At 53.8% G+C, this 15,637-nt stretch overlaps 1 protein-coding gene across 4 annotated transcripts in view; it reads right to left on the bottom strand.

Moving 5' to 3' along the window:
- Positions 1-14,492, bottom strand: part of SLC43A2 (solute carrier family 43 member 2) — a 40,167-nt gene extending 25,675 nt beyond the window's left edge. The window contains exons 1-5 of one of the 4 annotated variants that reach the window (XM_037808160.1): positions 14,382-14,492; positions 13,287-13,484; positions 5,312-5,516; positions 4,113-4,168; positions 3,205-3,281 (exon numbers count right to left, since the gene is read on the bottom strand). In XM_037808160.1, the coding sequence (XP_037664088.1) occupies positions 3,205-3,281; positions 4,113-4,168; positions 5,312-5,516; positions 13,287-13,446 (498 nt within the window). In that variant the 5' untranslated portion in view covers positions 13,447-13,484; positions 14,382-14,492. Of the gene's footprint in view, positions 1-3,204; positions 3,282-4,112; positions 4,169-5,311; positions 5,517-13,286; positions 13,938-14,163; positions 14,292-14,381 lie in introns of those variants that run through there. The other 3 variants (XM_037808161.1, XM_037808162.1, XM_037808158.1) reach the window with 3 other exon arrangements.
- Positions 14,493-15,637: the final 1,145 nt, after the last annotated feature.

Below are 15,637 nucleotides of genomic sequence, written 5' to 3'. Positions count from 1 at the left end.
CCAAGGAGCTCCCTCACCTGGGTGGCAGGGAGGAGGTGACACAATGCCTCAAAAAGTGCCTGGAGAGTTGGCCTGTGTCACTGGAGGGGAGCCCGGCAGGATGTGGGGGTGAGGGGCTGGGTGTCAGCCTCTCCCTTCAGACCGGGAATAGTGACTGAGCCCCAAAACCAGGGGTCAGCAAATGTTTTCTGTAAAGGACCAGCTCAAAAATACTGTAGGCTTCCCGGCCCCGTAACTCTGCCCCAATAAAGGCATGGGCGCGCCCTGGTCCAACAGAACTTTATTTAGGAAGACAAGCACTGCGTTGGGTTTGGCCTGAGGGTAGCAGTTTGTGGTTCCTTGTTCTAGACCCAAGGATGGGGACCTTAGAGGACAAGTCACCAGCCTCCCTTCAACAGATCCCTGGTAACTAAAGGCTTTTAACGATGATCAGATTTTCTCACCTGGTCACTCCCTGGCTGGCGCAGGGAGCTGACAGGACACTCCTGCTACAGTGGGCCTTAGCCTGCACACAGACCTATTTGAGGGTGATAAAAGCAATGGACCCTCTCCCCAGAAAACCACACCCAGAAAACTACCCAGAAAAAGCACATGAACATACAATTTTTGTGCATAATTTCAGGAGGGTCCCAAGCCCCCCTGAAGCTTATTCGTGGACCACCTAGACAGAGGTCTAAAAACCCCAGTGCAAGATGCCTTGCTCTCAAGAGAAAAAAGAGCTAATTTCTTTGTATATGACAAAGCTCTTATAAATCACTGAAAAACAGATAAACAGCCCTACAGAAGAATGGACAAATGACACAAAGAAGCAATTCACAGAAGAAAAACAAATGACCAATATGGAAGTGATGAGACGTTTCAGCTCATTAACAGTTAAAGAAATATAAAAAACCATGGTGTGTCTTCTTCACCAGATCATATTAACAAATGTTTAAAAAGATTGATGATATCATATTAGAGGGAACATGGACAAAAAGGCATTCTCATACATGCTGGTAGGATTGTTTCAATATATAACCATTTTTGGAAGGCAATTTGACAATATATATTAAAATTTTTAAAGTGCTGATCCTGTAACCCAGCAAATCCATTGCCAGTAATTTAGTTTATGGAAATGTATGTACATGGATGCTCACTTCAGTAGCATTCACTAATTGGAAAAATTGGAAACCAATCCAAATGTCCATTAGCAGTAAACTGGTTAAATAAATTATGGCACATCCATATAACAGAAATATATGGAGCTGTTTAATAATCAGGTATATACTCTACCCTTTAAAATAATGAGGTAGATCTCTAAATACTGACAGGAAAAGATATACAATGATTAAGTGAAAAGGACAAGTATTAACAGTATTTAAAAAAAAGAATAATATTGGTATATGCAGATAAAAGAAAAAAGCTGGAGAAATATATTACAAACTGTTGACAGTGGTTATATGAAGGTAGGCATACAGAATTTTTAAGCGTACAATTTATATTTCTGAAATATTGACTTCGTAAAATAAAAAAATATTTGCTACAATCATAAAAACATAACCATGAAAAAGAATCCTATTGTCCTATTAGCTTCATCTAAAAGTTTCTTGGACAGCTGGAGTTCATTTTTAAAGGCCTTCTTAAAGGGGATTCATATGAAGGGGTTAATGACGTGGTGGTTTTTATCCATTTGTCTTATGCATCTTCCTGCATTTCAGAGGATAATCTCCTCAAGTGCAAGGACCATCTCTTTCTTTTATCCCTGAAATTCCAAACTGCCATGACATAAGCACGTTTAAAATGATGAGGGTAGTGCCAGGTTTTTGTTTTTCAACAGAACTTTGACATATGTCTCATAATTTACACAATTTAGTGGAATTTATGTATTCTTGACAGTTCTAACATATTTCTCAGTTTTAACATTCATGACCCTCTGGGAATTTGAGAGTAGGGAATATATCAATTTTTTTAATCTACCCAGTTAAAAAAAATAGTCAAAATGCACAAGAGTATGAAGTAAGTCTCCCTCACCCCACCAGAAGCAAGGCAGCCAGAGTTCCCAATCCGTGTGTCACCCACTCCCCAAGCCCACCACACACACAGCCCTGGGCCTTGTTTCTCTCCTAACCCATGTTTCAGTGAACTTTCCATTTCCACAGATCTAGACGCAGACAGGTAACCCTCCTGCCTGGACATAGCTAACAAGGCAAAAGCTTTCAAAGGGTGAACAGAAAAGACACTGGGCCCGCCCTGGCCTCTGGCTCCAGAGATGTCACCACCTCCCTGAGCTCCCGACAAGAAAACCAGAGGTCCCCAGGCTCACCCAAAGCTGAATAAGGGCCCCTCAACAGCCCCAGAACTTCTGACCCACTCTTGGAAGGAAATCAGAAAACAGAGTGCACTGGAAAAAGTAATGGTAAGCATTGTGTCATGAAAACTTTTTCATAGGGAAACTGAGTCAGATTAGACTTCCCTACTGGGCAGAAGTCTCTATAAAGAAACGCAGTTTCTTCCCCGACGCTTGCTCGGCCTGGAATGGCACCTTTGCCCCACCAAATGCGGCTATGAGAACTCCTTCTTCCCTCTGGGCCAGCACGGTTTGGGCTTTCTTTGGCTTTATTTCTTCCCTCCCACACCATCCTGCACCTCCCCCACCTTTTGAGGAAGCACATTTTGTGGGTTTGGTTGCTCCCAGGAAGGGGGTGCTCACCCCAACCATCCTGAGAAACCAGCTCCCTCTCCAGGAAGGCTGCCTGGGCCCCGGCATTCAAAAAACCACGAAGACACTGAGTTTTCCATTCAGTTCTGGACAAAGGCAAAGGTTAAGGACCAGGACAATTCCAAAGAAGGTTTGATTTTTAGGTAGCGCTGTTAGCCAGGGCTCCTGGAGACCCTGGTGATGGCTACCAGGAAAAATAAGATGGAACAAAGTGGGTGGCAGCTTTTCCTCCCTGCTCCTGTCTTCCCCGGGCACGGGGCTGGCGAGCTGACTTGCAACGTGCCTGCGCCTTGCCAGGTACTAGTGCAGGGGATGGGTCTGCTTCGAGACCCGTGCTCCACGGCCTGCAGGACCCCCGCAGCTTGAGAGACCACGAATGAGCAGACCACTCCACCCACAGCCCCTCTGTGAATGGAGGGCAAGGAAACTGAAACCAATAAACGCTGCTGCGAATTCACAAGTAGATTACTGAACCAGAGGACTTCTTTAACAAGATTGACACTTACTGTTAACGAGGTGAAGGTAATGCACATCCCACCAAAGCCGTTCAGAGCCAGGGAGATGAAGATGAGCATGGAGAGAGCTGTAGGGAAAGAGAAACCTCCTCAGGTGGGGACCACAGCTGAGCTTCAGGGAGGCCAGGGCCTGGCCCAGTCCCCTGTGTGGAGAGGCCCCCAGTAAAACCAGGCTGAATGGACAAGTCATTGGGGGTTGGTGCCTGACACCTGGGGATTGCAGTGGACTCTTCTCACCATCCTCTTCTTGCGTATTTCAGAGCTTAGACTCCAAAAGGTGCATCCCCATACTCCTTTCTCCACCAACCTTAGCGGTTAGTGAGAGGCCTAAAGAAGCCACTTCATGAAAACCAGCAATGTAGGTACCAAAAATCAGTAGATGAGCTTGGCCAAGATTTTGGAGAAAGTCAAGTCCCATTTTGGTGTTTGTTCTTAAAGTCCTCGAAGCAACAGTTCCACCTGAGCAGGGTTAGGGACCAGAGGAAGTAATCAGGAAGCTTCTAAGCCATCTTTAAAGGACCGGCCTGGGTGGCCAGTGCAAGGTCTCAGCTCATGGCTTGTGTCCGTGCCAAGAACCATGCCTCTGCAGCTGGCCTGGTTCTCAGAACTCATCTCTCAGGTTGGCGTAAGTGAGGCCATCAGGGATTGCCTCAACTTGGTGATGAAAGGGGAGCTTCACACACCCTGGGAGCTTCTCTCTGACTGCTGTCTGGGGCGATTGCTCTTTTACTCAGCCACCTATTTGAAACAATTAACCGGGTAAAGGCCTAACAGGTTCCCCTTTAACTCGGTCAGTGAGCACCAGGCCCTGCATGGCTTCCCAGAGCAGGTGAACCGAGGTGACCCCTGGGCAACCTCTCCCCAGCCCTTGACAAAAGGTGGAGGAGAAGCATACTCACAGTCTGGGTTACTTGCTCCATATGCAATCAGCAAGCAGGAAACAGCAAAGCAGGCACTAAAACCAAGCAGAAATAGTACATTATTTATTGTTACTATTAATAATTTTGTTGCTATTAGTTGGAAGTATTTACTATGTGTCAGACCCTTTGACAACATTTACATACATTATTTCACTTACTTTAACAACAATGCTGAGGCCCTATTTTTCTGATGAGGAAAATAAAACTCAAAAAGATTAATTTCTCCAAGATCACCTGGCTAGTAAGTAGCTCAGGTGAAATTAAAGCCCCAAAGTCACATCTCATAAGCACTACATCCCCAGGTGGGAGAGGGCCAAGGATTTGAAGTGAGAGGGGATAACAAGTCCTTCCTCAGGGGCCTGGGCCCACTTAGCCAGGGGAGGGACAGAGCCCAGCTGGGCAAGGGAGAGACAAGTAGCTGCTCCTGCACCACCACCCCCCAGGCTCTGTCCTGGCTCCAAAGAGTGAATAAAACTAATCCCACCCTTCCCTTCACAGTCACACATGTTGCGCATTGCAAACCTCTGCCCTACAAGATGCTGATTCCCAGTGGGAACCGGGTTGAAGGGGACGCTGGCCTGAGAGGGCCAGCAGCTTGGTGAACTGACCCTGAATCTGGGCTACTGCAGCTTTATACACCAGGGCCCCCCACCCCACCCCACCCCACCAGGGGATGTACAAGATGATCCTCTAGGGTACCACGGGTAGGGGAGATATTAGAACTTCTATTTTATATATTTTTAAAATCTCATTTATTTTAGCTTATATATTTCCATTTGTAGTATAAAGCACATGACACATTAAGAGTGGCATGTACATATATAATTTATAATTCCATGTGCTTTTATTGGAGGTATGTGTTCAAAATCTTTTATTCCCTGATGGAGATGTAAGGTCAAAAAGACTTGGGAAACCAGTTCTCTTAATGACAAGCGACTCCCGACCCCCCCCACCCTCCCCAGGTAGGGCTGAGGTCCTGTGATTTTATGGAGTACCGGCACCTTGCAGGAATCCAGACCCACTGATTCGGTGGTAGATGGGATAGGAACCCCACTCTGGGCAGACACTTGGGGAGCTCCACAGTGCATCTGATAGCAGGTGCCAAGATTCCCAACTGTGGGGAACTCAGCCTGGGGGTCCACCCACCCACCCCCTGTCCCCAAGGAGCCCACACTTACCTGCCCAGTAGCCGGAGCTTCCTTGGGCCATACTTGTCCATGACGATGCCCAGGGGTAGGGTGATGGCACTGAGCAGGAAGGAGCCCACGGTGAAGGCCAAGTTTAGCATCTCGTCCTGGGCCTGGCAGCTGAGCCAGCCATTCATCCAGCTCACCTCATGTTCAGGCTCCGCTGTGCCCCACACTGTGCCATTGGTGACATTCTCTGCATGGAGGGGGAGGGAAATCGGACCACAGAGTCATGGCAGGGATTCCCAAAGATCCCAAAGGCAGGTGCACATTTAGAGGTACCCCACTGAGAATGCCAGGGTGGGCTCTGGGCCCCTGAGAGCTCATGCTACTCCACAGCAGGTTGATGTCTATGTGGCCCAAGGCCCACAGAGTGACCATGCAGGGGCTCCTAACTTTAGTGGGCGTCACAGGCCTTTTGGAGACTCCAATAAAGAAAGTTGTGCCCCTGCTCCCCCGAAAATGCACACACCATCTTGCCCACAATTTCATGGGCTTCATGTGTCCCCTGAGCCCCAGGTTGGGAATTCCCATTCTAGGGTAACCATGGCCTAGAATACTAGGCCTCAGAGCCCAGCCTTGGCTCTGGTGCCCTGGGCTGGCTGGCTAGAAAATTCCCAGCAGCTCTGTCCATGGAAATCAGCCACAGTCAGCATGGGGCAGACCCTCGATCACCTGGGGAGGACAAGCCACTGATCTCCCCACAAGGCCCAGGCTTTCCTCAGTGTGGGGAGGAGTGAGTGGGCCTCCTTCACTGGCACACACAGCTGACTTCCACATAGTCCAGATGCCCCCTCTCCCCTTAGCTTCCTGGCATCGACCAAACACACACTGTGCCTTTTGGAAAGTTTCCTTTCCTTTTCTTTTCTAATAATCCAACATCATTTGCTTTCACTTACTGAGTTGCACTTTTCCTACTTTTCCCACTGGGGTCACAGTGTTGTTGCCCCCAAGGCCATGCCTGGACCCCTCGGAGCCTGGTACCTGAGCCCCACCTGTGCTGCAATCCCACCCCTTAACAGCTCCTCCATAGTCCACCCAGCACCAGGACAACAAACAGGGAGAGGAAAAAGTGCTGCGGCAGCCGAGGGTGGGAGGGTGAGGCTAGGCTGGGAATAGGCTGGGGCCTCTCTCCAGCCCGGGACTGCTGGTTAAGAGATGCTGACTAATCCTGCAGAGACAGCTGCAGCCTCTGGTCAGATGTGAGGTCACACCACAATCGTCAAGGAAATCCTTCTCCTCAGATAACTGTGAACCTCTGGATTGCGGGCCTCTGACACCAGGGCTGTAAAGCCGAGGTCTGCGCAGGCCTGTCCAGGTCCATGAAGAGGGTATACTTGGGGTGACTCATTCCCCGTGCCGACCTCTGACCCACGAGCCTGCGGGGGGCATGGTGATGCAGGGTGCAGGGCTGGGGCCCAGGATCTTGGTTCCAGTTTTGGTTCCTCCACTTGCTACCTGCATAACCTTGGAGAAGTGGTTTAATTTATCTGTCTCAGTTTCCTTACCTGTAAAATGGGAACAATATAATAGCCTCTACCTCCTAGAGTTTCAGGAAAGATAAAAGACTATCCAGATAATATTCTAGAGCTCACAGATATAGAAAGCACTCAGTAAATAATAGCTGGAAGTCATTATTATTATTATACTATTATTGAAGGTTCAGGATGAGGATAATGGTGCAATTGGCTGGCAGCATCCAGATGTAGTACGTAGGAGAAGTCTGTACACTGTGGTAGTGGTGAGCATAGGTCTCCTGCTGAACTAGGAGCGGCTGTGATCTAGTCACCCGTGTCCCCAGCACCTCACCCAGGTCCTGGTGCACACTAGTTCTTTACTGAATGAATGAAAACAATGGACCAGATCACAGTGGCTAAAAGGATCAAGAGAGAGGAAAGGGAGTAGGCTGTGTGGAATCAAGCTGAAGACAGAGGGGATTTAAGGAGGTTAAATACTTAAATCCTTAAGGAGATCAAGCCATAAGGTTAACTACCCAAAGCCCCAGAAATCCAACCTTAACAGGCCAGGTTTCCCCTCTTTCTTTTAGTTTTCCAAAAGAGGCCCCACCATGCTGACAGCCAAACCTCACGGCAAACAGGGTCCTCCAAGCCCGGCGTCCAACTCGGAATCATCCCCAACACTGCTAGCCACACACCAGCCTGGCTCGGCCACCGTGGGGCAGCTTCTGGAAAGGCAGAGCCGCGCCACAGGCTGGAGCCCCTTTCAGATGTTGGCTCTGCCAGCAGGAACAGGAACTGGCTCTGATGTGAGGGCACAGGGTCTCAGCACAGTAACTTCCAGGCTGGAGGCAGATACCAGCAAACCAGCCCAGAGATCCCACATGGGCAGGTGGAGAGGGTGCCCCAGGGCCCGGGTCGCTGGCCTGGGGGACCTGCCATGGCCACCAGGGGGTCTGATCCAGCTGAAGTACTGAAGGACGTGCGAAAATGCAGGGCTTGACACGCTGCAGGGGCACTCTGGCAGCACTGTCGCTGAGTACAGGCATCACAGGGACCCACTCGCACCCGTTTCCCCAGAAAGAAGCCACAGCTAGATCCCCAAATCCATGACTTTACTCTTCGAGGGAGAAAAGACAAAGTCCCATGGCAATGTACCCAAGGCAGTCTCCCTGATTTGCTGGAGGTGAGGGTGGGGGTGGAAATGTCCTAAATTGTTCAGAAATCTGGTCACCCTGTCACTAGAGAGGGGGACTCCTCAGGAGAGAGGTCAGGGTGCAGGAAGGGCACCTGGAGCTGCCACCCACCCACAGGAACAGGGACCCTCCCCTTTAGGCCACCAGCCTCATCTCCTTAGACAAATGCCTGCCAACGGGGCCAGCTGATCCTCTGCCCTCCTGCCCCTAGACAGGGATGTCCAGCAACAGATGAGCCTGCGGGAGGAGGGACGGGGGAGGAGAAGGGAGTAGCCTCTCGACTGTCCCTGGCTCCTGGAGGGAAGTAAACCTCTGGGGAGCCCAGAAGCTTTGTTGGCAATAAACAGCCCACACGAATAATCACAGACCCAGCAGATGCCAAAACACCGTCACACCCAGGCTGCTCCCACCTGGGCCCTTGTGGGCTGGGAGAAACACAAACAGACAAAGCACCCAGGAAGTGTTGAGCCCCTGGGTGCCCTTGTGCAACCCGCCCAGAGCTCAGCCCTCACCCTGGCCAAGCTTCCCGGTTCCTCACCTGCACCTGTTTATTAAACAGATGCCTCGGCAGTGAGCAGCCAGGTTAGCCCAGGCCAGCCCAGCCAGGGAAGGTGAAACAAGACAGGCAAGAGGTTGGTGTGGCTGGAGTGGGTCAGGAACAGGAATAAGGCTGGTCAGGGGCAGACCCAGGGCAGGGAAGAGAGAACAAAGCCCATACTGTTCGGCCCCACTCACAGAAGCCTCACACAGAAAATCTGTACAGAGGACGCAAAGGAGGAGAGAGGGTGCTGGGACCCCACTTGGGATACCTGGGCTTCCCAGGTCAAAGAGGGGGCTCCCCTCCACCCCCGGGAAACAAAGGTCATAGGGAGCCTCCAGAAGAGCCGGCCTGATGACGCTAGAGAGAGCAAGGGTGGGCTGCCCGGCTGGAGGGCCCTCTGAATTCCTGGCCAGCTCCCCTTCCCTGACTGCCCAGGGTTTGGGGCCCCTGGACCACGCTGCTCACGGTCCCTGCCCCAGGATCTCCTGCCTCTCTCAAATCCTTAGTCTATCCGGCAACAGGAAGCAGCATCTCAGTCCAGCAGGGGAGATGTGGGTGAGAGGTCGGCCGGCCTCGGGCACCAAGCAAACAAGAGGCAGGACACAGGCAGCCAGGGCCTACCCCTTGTCACGGCCACAGCAGCGGCGGCCACCCTTTACAGGTGCCTGGTGTGCGCAGGCCACTGTGTTCAATGCAATTCGTTCACTGTGCCCCCCCACCTCCACCCCCCAATTTTCACACGAGGATACAGGGAGGTTCAGAGCAGGTATGTTGCTTGCCCGAAGTCGCATAGAAGGTAGATGGGCAAGCGGGGACTCGAACCTGGGCTGCACGGATGCTGGACTCCTGCATGTTGTGTCTCGGAGGGAAAATGCTGAGGATGGAGGTGGCCAAAGGCTGCCACACAGGTGGCCCTTAACGTCATGTGCCCGGTGAAAACGGGAGGCCCCAAGACTTCCCTACGAGGTCCCTGGAAGCCAACCCAAGTTGGGCAGGACCTACCTGGGACATCAAGAAGCCAACTGAGGCCAACGGATGTGGGGGAGGGAGATTAGGTCATGAAATGGGAAGAAGGAAGGTGGGTAGGTGGGGATGCCGCGGGCACGAGGCCCTCTCTGGAACGCATCCTGAGGCTGTGGGCACCAGCTGCAGATCCTCTCACCCAGAGCTATGATTTTTTTTTAATTCAAAATAAACTGGGAGGAGAGGGGGATGAAAAGTCATTCATAGCAACAAAAGTGAAAGGATGATCTTTCAAAAGCTATAAACTGGCCTTTGGGTGTGGGAAGAGACCGTAGAGAGGAAGGGCCTGGAAGCAGCAGCAGATGTCTCCTGTCCACATCCGCAGCCTCAGCCCACCCTGGTGGGACCAGGCCTGGCCCTGCCTCCCCAGGTGATGGCAGCCCCTGTTCCCCCTCATGGGCCACCTTCCTGTTTTGTCTCAGGGTGAGGGATGTGCCCCACCCCCACCCCGACCCCCATAAGCCGAGTGACTGCGGCGTCAAGAGCTGTGACGGCTATGGGTCTGTGGCTGGATGTGACTTCCTCAGGGCAGAAGCTGTGCCCCCCCCTTCATAGCCCCCACCCCAACCCAGCATGGGGCAAGCCCTCAATTCATTATGGACTCTCCAATGGGTGACTCTGAGCATCGCACTCTCCTGCCTCCACAGCTTCCTCCAATCTCCCCATGTGGCCTTCCAGGCCGTCCAGGTCCCTGCAGACCCCGGCCCCCTCTCACCTTTCCAGTCCCTTCCCGCCACACAAGCCCTTTCTCACTCCGCTCCTGCCATCGTGGTCTCCTCTCCAGTCCTCCAAAGTGCAGCCCAGCTCTCTCCTCTCCTGACCACCTCCTCACCATTCAGGCTTCTGCCTAAACCACAGAGAGACCCTCTGACCCCATCTGGGCAGCTCCCCACTTTGCTCTGGCTCTTTGCACCATGCTCTCCGTAGCGCCCCGGCCACCTCTTGGAACTGTATTGGTCTGTTTGTGATCACTTCTTTAATGCTGGCAGACAGCAGAGCCACCAAGGGCAGGCTGGCTGTGTACCCCCAGCCCAGCACCTCAAGCATTTGCTGAATGTGTAGGTTAGATGAAAGAAGAGGTTAAACATCTACAGATAGCACCACTCCTCTGAGTTGACCCTGGGAAAGCAAGCTGCTGAGCAAGAGGGAGAATGAAGAATGAGGTCAGCCCGGGGGAGTCAGAGCAGCCAACCCTGAGGCCAAAAGGACACATCACTGGGAAAGCCCCGCTCTTCCCGGGCTGGGAACCGGGTCCGACTCCTGTCCACACCAGGGCTTCTGGAGGGGGCAGGGGGCAACTGAGGAGGCTTCCAGAAGCCGACACCTGGTGGACCTCATGCAAAGTCCATTGAATGTCCAGACCCGGCTCTCCAGATCCTCCCTTGTCACCTCTCCTGACTGCCCAGGGGCAGGGCAAAACCAGAGGAAGGGCAACAGAGAAATGGGCTGTTTCCTTCCTTCTTCCACCTCATCAAGCTGGAACCCAACACTGTGTCTGTGGCCAGATTCTGTCAAGAGTCCCAAGAAAGATGAACCTTTCAATAGGATTGTTTAGAAAACGAACCAAAGCATCAGTTCCTAAAGCAACAGAAAGCTCACAAATTAGCATTGCAGTCAGCTATGGGCCGCTAGGCTTTTTATAAGTTTAATTCAGTAAATTCAGGAAGTAACATAACTGCCTTTCATCCTTCAGCCACCCACCCAGGTTGAATATGTTAGACCTAAGCAGAAACCTTGACCTTAAATCCAACAGGCACTTCCAGCCAGGCAGGGGCATTTCTGGCCCTGAAAGACAACAGGTTTCACAGACTCCAAGAGGCAAGGAGCAGGGAGGCCAGAGAGATAAACCATGTGGAATCAGCAGCCTTCCAGCTGAGGATGCTGGGTCAGCGGGTTTGCCAGCTAATCAGGAAAACCGAAACCAGAGGCTGGAGTAAAGACCAGGGATAAGAAGTTGATGTTCAACCCACAATCCTGACCCTTCAGGGAGGGAGCCGTCAACCCTCTCAAGGACTAAATCACCAACTCAGCACAAGTCAGCCCCATCTCTGGGACTCCTCCCACTTTAAAAAGAAGGAAGAAACCAAGGTTGAGGCAGGCACGAAGTGACCAGCCCCAAGGCTACAATACAATAAAATATACAAAATCGGTGGACGATCTGGAGAGGAAAAACTAGACTCGAACCTTCCCCATACCACAGTGGGTGAAAAAAAAAAAAATCTGACCAAAACAGTTCCCTTGTAGTTTGGGGATGGTGAAGTTTTTTCTGTTCTTTATACTCTTCCATGCAGCTGAAAGTTCACTGGGGAGGAAGGTAAGGAGAGTTATGATCCAGAGGGAGGAAGGAGAGAGAAAGGGAAGGGAGGAGTCAAACACTCCTACCTGCTCCTTTCAGAGAAGTCATTAACCTCGGCACATCTCCTGGGCAAAGCAGAAAGCTCGAAAGCTCATCCAGGGAACAAGGTCTGACTCTCCCATCTCCCAAGATTTCTTGCTGATGTGGAGAAAGTCCTGCCAAGAACCCTTAGGCTATTAGGAAATGTTTTTGAGGTTAAAGGTTATAATTGATAGACTTTCTGTCCTTGTGCAGACATCCCCTCCCTTTCTCCTGCCCTGAACCTCTCCACCCAGGCTTCCCTGGAGGCTGGAAATCTCCTGGGCAGATCAGAGAAGGAAACAGGGAGGATTTTACACTGGGGTCACGAGCAGCACGAGCTGCTTCAAAGCTTTCTCTTCCTCCAGAGCAGGGACTCCAGTAAGAACAGGCATGACGGTGGTGATTCAGGGGGTCAGAGCAGGACCATGCCCATCTAAGGGACCAGGGCAGGGCTGGCCGACAAAGATGCTGGGGAGAGAGGTTATGTGAGTTTATCTGTGGCACATCCACTGTCGGGGGCAGGCAGAGGGCAGAGGGAAGGCGTTTCCTATCAAGGTCGCTTAAGAAGGCTGGGAGAGGGGGAGGCTGGGAGCTGCTTGGGCCCTACTTTGGGGCTGAACCTACTGACCTGCAGCAATTAGGACCCTCAAACAGGGAGGGGCAGTGAGGGGTGTGTGGGTGTGTGTGCAAATTCCACATAGACAAGAATCTTCAGCCTGGCTTCTGTGACATCCCTGGTGTGGCAAAGGGAAGGGGCCAGACATAGCATCTGGGGGACAGGGGGTGGAAGGCCACTGAGATGTTCTCACAGCTGGTTGGAGAAAACGTCCGTTGGAGAATCATAAAGCAGCAAAAATAGACAAGAAATTGTATCTGGCAAGGCTTTATGAGACTCCATAATGGCCTGAGTGAAAAACATCTAGATTCTAGATGAACCTTCCTCAGGGTGGAGAGGAAGCCACTTCCCCTCCCCGGCTGCACCCCAGTCACTGAATCAAGAGTTCCTCTTTCTGACAATGAACAGACTTCTAGAAGCAGGCCAGTATATGCTTACTGAGGGCCTACTGTGTGCCAGGAGATATTCTGATTCAGTAAAGAAAACCCTGGACTTGGGGGTTCCAGCTCTACCACAGTCACCAGCTGTGTGACCTTGGGCAAGTCAAAAGACCTCTCTGAGCCTCAGTTTCTTCATCCACAAAACGGGGACAATGACATATACCCAGCAGAGCTGGGTAAGAATCAAATGGGCTTTTTGCCAACTGGAGGCGCTGTGCAGTGGGTTGGTGTTGCTGGCAAGGTCTTCACTGCCATCCCGCGCCCTTCCACAGCCCCCACTCCAAAAACCACCACCAGCCCGACGCGCCCGTCTCACCTGGCTCAGTACATAGATACGAGTAAAAGCCCTCCGACTTGAGCATGATGAGCAGCGAGCCCCAGCCCAGGAGGACTGCCGAGAAGAGGAGGTTCTCCAGCACGGCTGTGCAGGCCATCCACCAGCGGCGCCGATGAGCAGTGGCCAGGGTGGGTGCCATGGCGTGGCACCGCGGCCCGGGTCCGGCTCTGCAGCCACCTGCACACAGATCTCGGCGTCAGCGCCCGGCCCTGCCCTGCCGGCGCGCGCGGATGTCCCGGATCGCCGCCGCAGGGAGCAGAGCGTGCTTCCTCTCCGCGGCCCCGGCTGCAGGTGCGCGCAGGAAACCAAGCAAACCCCAGACCTGTCCGGGACCTGGGCTACCTCCGAACCCGTGGTTGGTTCGTACGGCTGCCCTCGGATTCTATAAAGCCGCCTGATGAGGCAAGGAGAACTTCCTCCTCCGCTCACTCAGGTAAACTGAGGCATAGAAGCAGGAAGGGGCTAACGCATGCTCGGGGACATGGGACTAGTCCTGGCCACCAGCGGGATTGGCGTAGCCTCGGGGCTGCCAGGTGATGCAACTTGGGATCTAGGCACCTGGACAGGGCCATACTTGGGGGCTGCCACTCCCACGGACCCTGAGAAGCGCCCTCCCGCCCGCATTCAAGACCCTTCCCCAGAACTGGTTCCTTCAACCACAAGATCAGCGCATAGAGCTCCGGAACGGCCCGCCCACGGCTCGCTCATTGGCCGAATAGCACAGGAACTGCCTCCCCATTGGCCGCTGTTTAGGTCGCTAGGCGCTGCGGCCACGCCAACCCCGCATGGGAGAGGCGAAGCCGGTTCAAACCGGCGGCGCGGGCCGCCCGCGCGACCCCCCATCCCGGGCCGTTACCTCGGCAATTAGCCCGTTTCCATGGGAGCGGACCCCAGTCCCTCCATGCCCCAGCTTCCTCCTCTATTCGTCATCTCTTTCTTGGCGCTCCTCATCCGTCCGGTCTATTCCCCCTCATATTCATACATCTTCTACCTACGTCCCTTGTCGTGCAGTTTCTGTGCCCCCCTCTCCCCCGTACCCTCACCAGGGGCCCCGATCCCCCGGGTCCAGCTCACCCGACTCCGACTGGTGTGTATCGGGCCCGCCCGGCGCCTTTTCTGCCCCCTTTTATTCCAGCCCTTTTATTCTGACCCCAAGAAGAAAACACTGCTACTCGCTGATTGGCTGAGTGGGGGCTGGAAACAGGCGTCGCCCAATCAGCAGCCACCCGCCCGCCCGGCGGCGAGCAGAAGCCGGTTCTTGCCGGACTAGGAGACAAACAAGAGAGATGGGGGGGTCGGGGGGCGCGGTGGGCCGTGCCTCGGCTCTGCCGCCTGAAACTGAAGGCACAGCCCGGCCGGGAACCCCTGGAGGCATTGCACCATCGCCTCTTCAGAGCCCCACCCTGGAGCCCTGTCTCAGGGCTGGGCGCCCAGCTCGGCGCCCGGGCACCCTCCGTACTTTCCCAGCTGCTGCGCCGGTCCCGGTGCGAACCCAGCTGGGCTTCCAGCGCTCCGCTCTCCTCGGGGCGGCTGCTTAGACTCCCGCTCTGCCCTGGGCGCCCCGCCCGTGTCGTCGCGCTCCCGCCGCTCCCCCATTGCCCGCTCCCCGCACAGCGCTGCCATCCCCGCTGCCTCGCGCTTTGTGTTCTGATTCTCCGCTCTCCTGCCGCTGGCGCCCCCCATCCAGGCACTGTCTGCCCCATCCCGGATCCAGTCCAGCGTAATCTGCCTCTTCCCTGCTTTCCCCGATTCACCCACCCCTCTCCTCTCCTGGGCGCCATCTGTCCGGTCCCTGGAAGGTGCCCCTAATCCCCAGGCAGGAGTTCGGGAACTGTCCGTTCCGTCCCAGGACGGCGTCTCCTCTGGTTCCTTATCCAGACGCTGACCTCCCCGGTCCTGCCCTCGTCGGTAGCCAATGTCCTGCGCCACCCCCACCCACTTCCGCCCTTTCCCGGACGACTCTTTCAGGTAAAGGCCCTCTCTGCCAGGTGATGCCCGTGGGAAGTGAGCACGAGTCAGGCCCCCGGAAAGCGCGCGGGCTCGAGAGGGCTCCGGGCTCCCAGCCTGGTGAGCCGAGCTGGACCTGTCCGGAGAAACTGCCGTGGCAGGGGATGGAGCTGGGGCTCTGAAGGTTCAGCAGAGCGGCGGCGTCTTCCGGATCGGAGGCACCGGCCAGACCTCGGAGGACCCCCGTCTCCCCAACATTCAGCTTGGTCTCCGGGAGCTGGCTCAGAGCCCCCAGGGCTGCGGGAGCCCCACAGCCTCCTGCTACGAGTTTCCCCAGTCCGAGTGCGCCCCCTGCCGTCGTGAACCCGCCGCTGGCCACCCCA

Source organism: Choloepus didactylus, chromosome 18, assembly GCF_015220235.1.
Source record: "Choloepus didactylus isolate mChoDid1 chromosome 18, mChoDid1.pri, whole genome shotgun sequence".
NCBI classification, from domain to species: Eukaryota; Metazoa; Chordata; class Mammalia; order Pilosa; family Megalonychidae; genus Choloepus; species Choloepus didactylus.
Note: the sequence above shows the minus strand (reverse complement) of the source record. Positions and strands in the feature narration are given on the sequence as shown.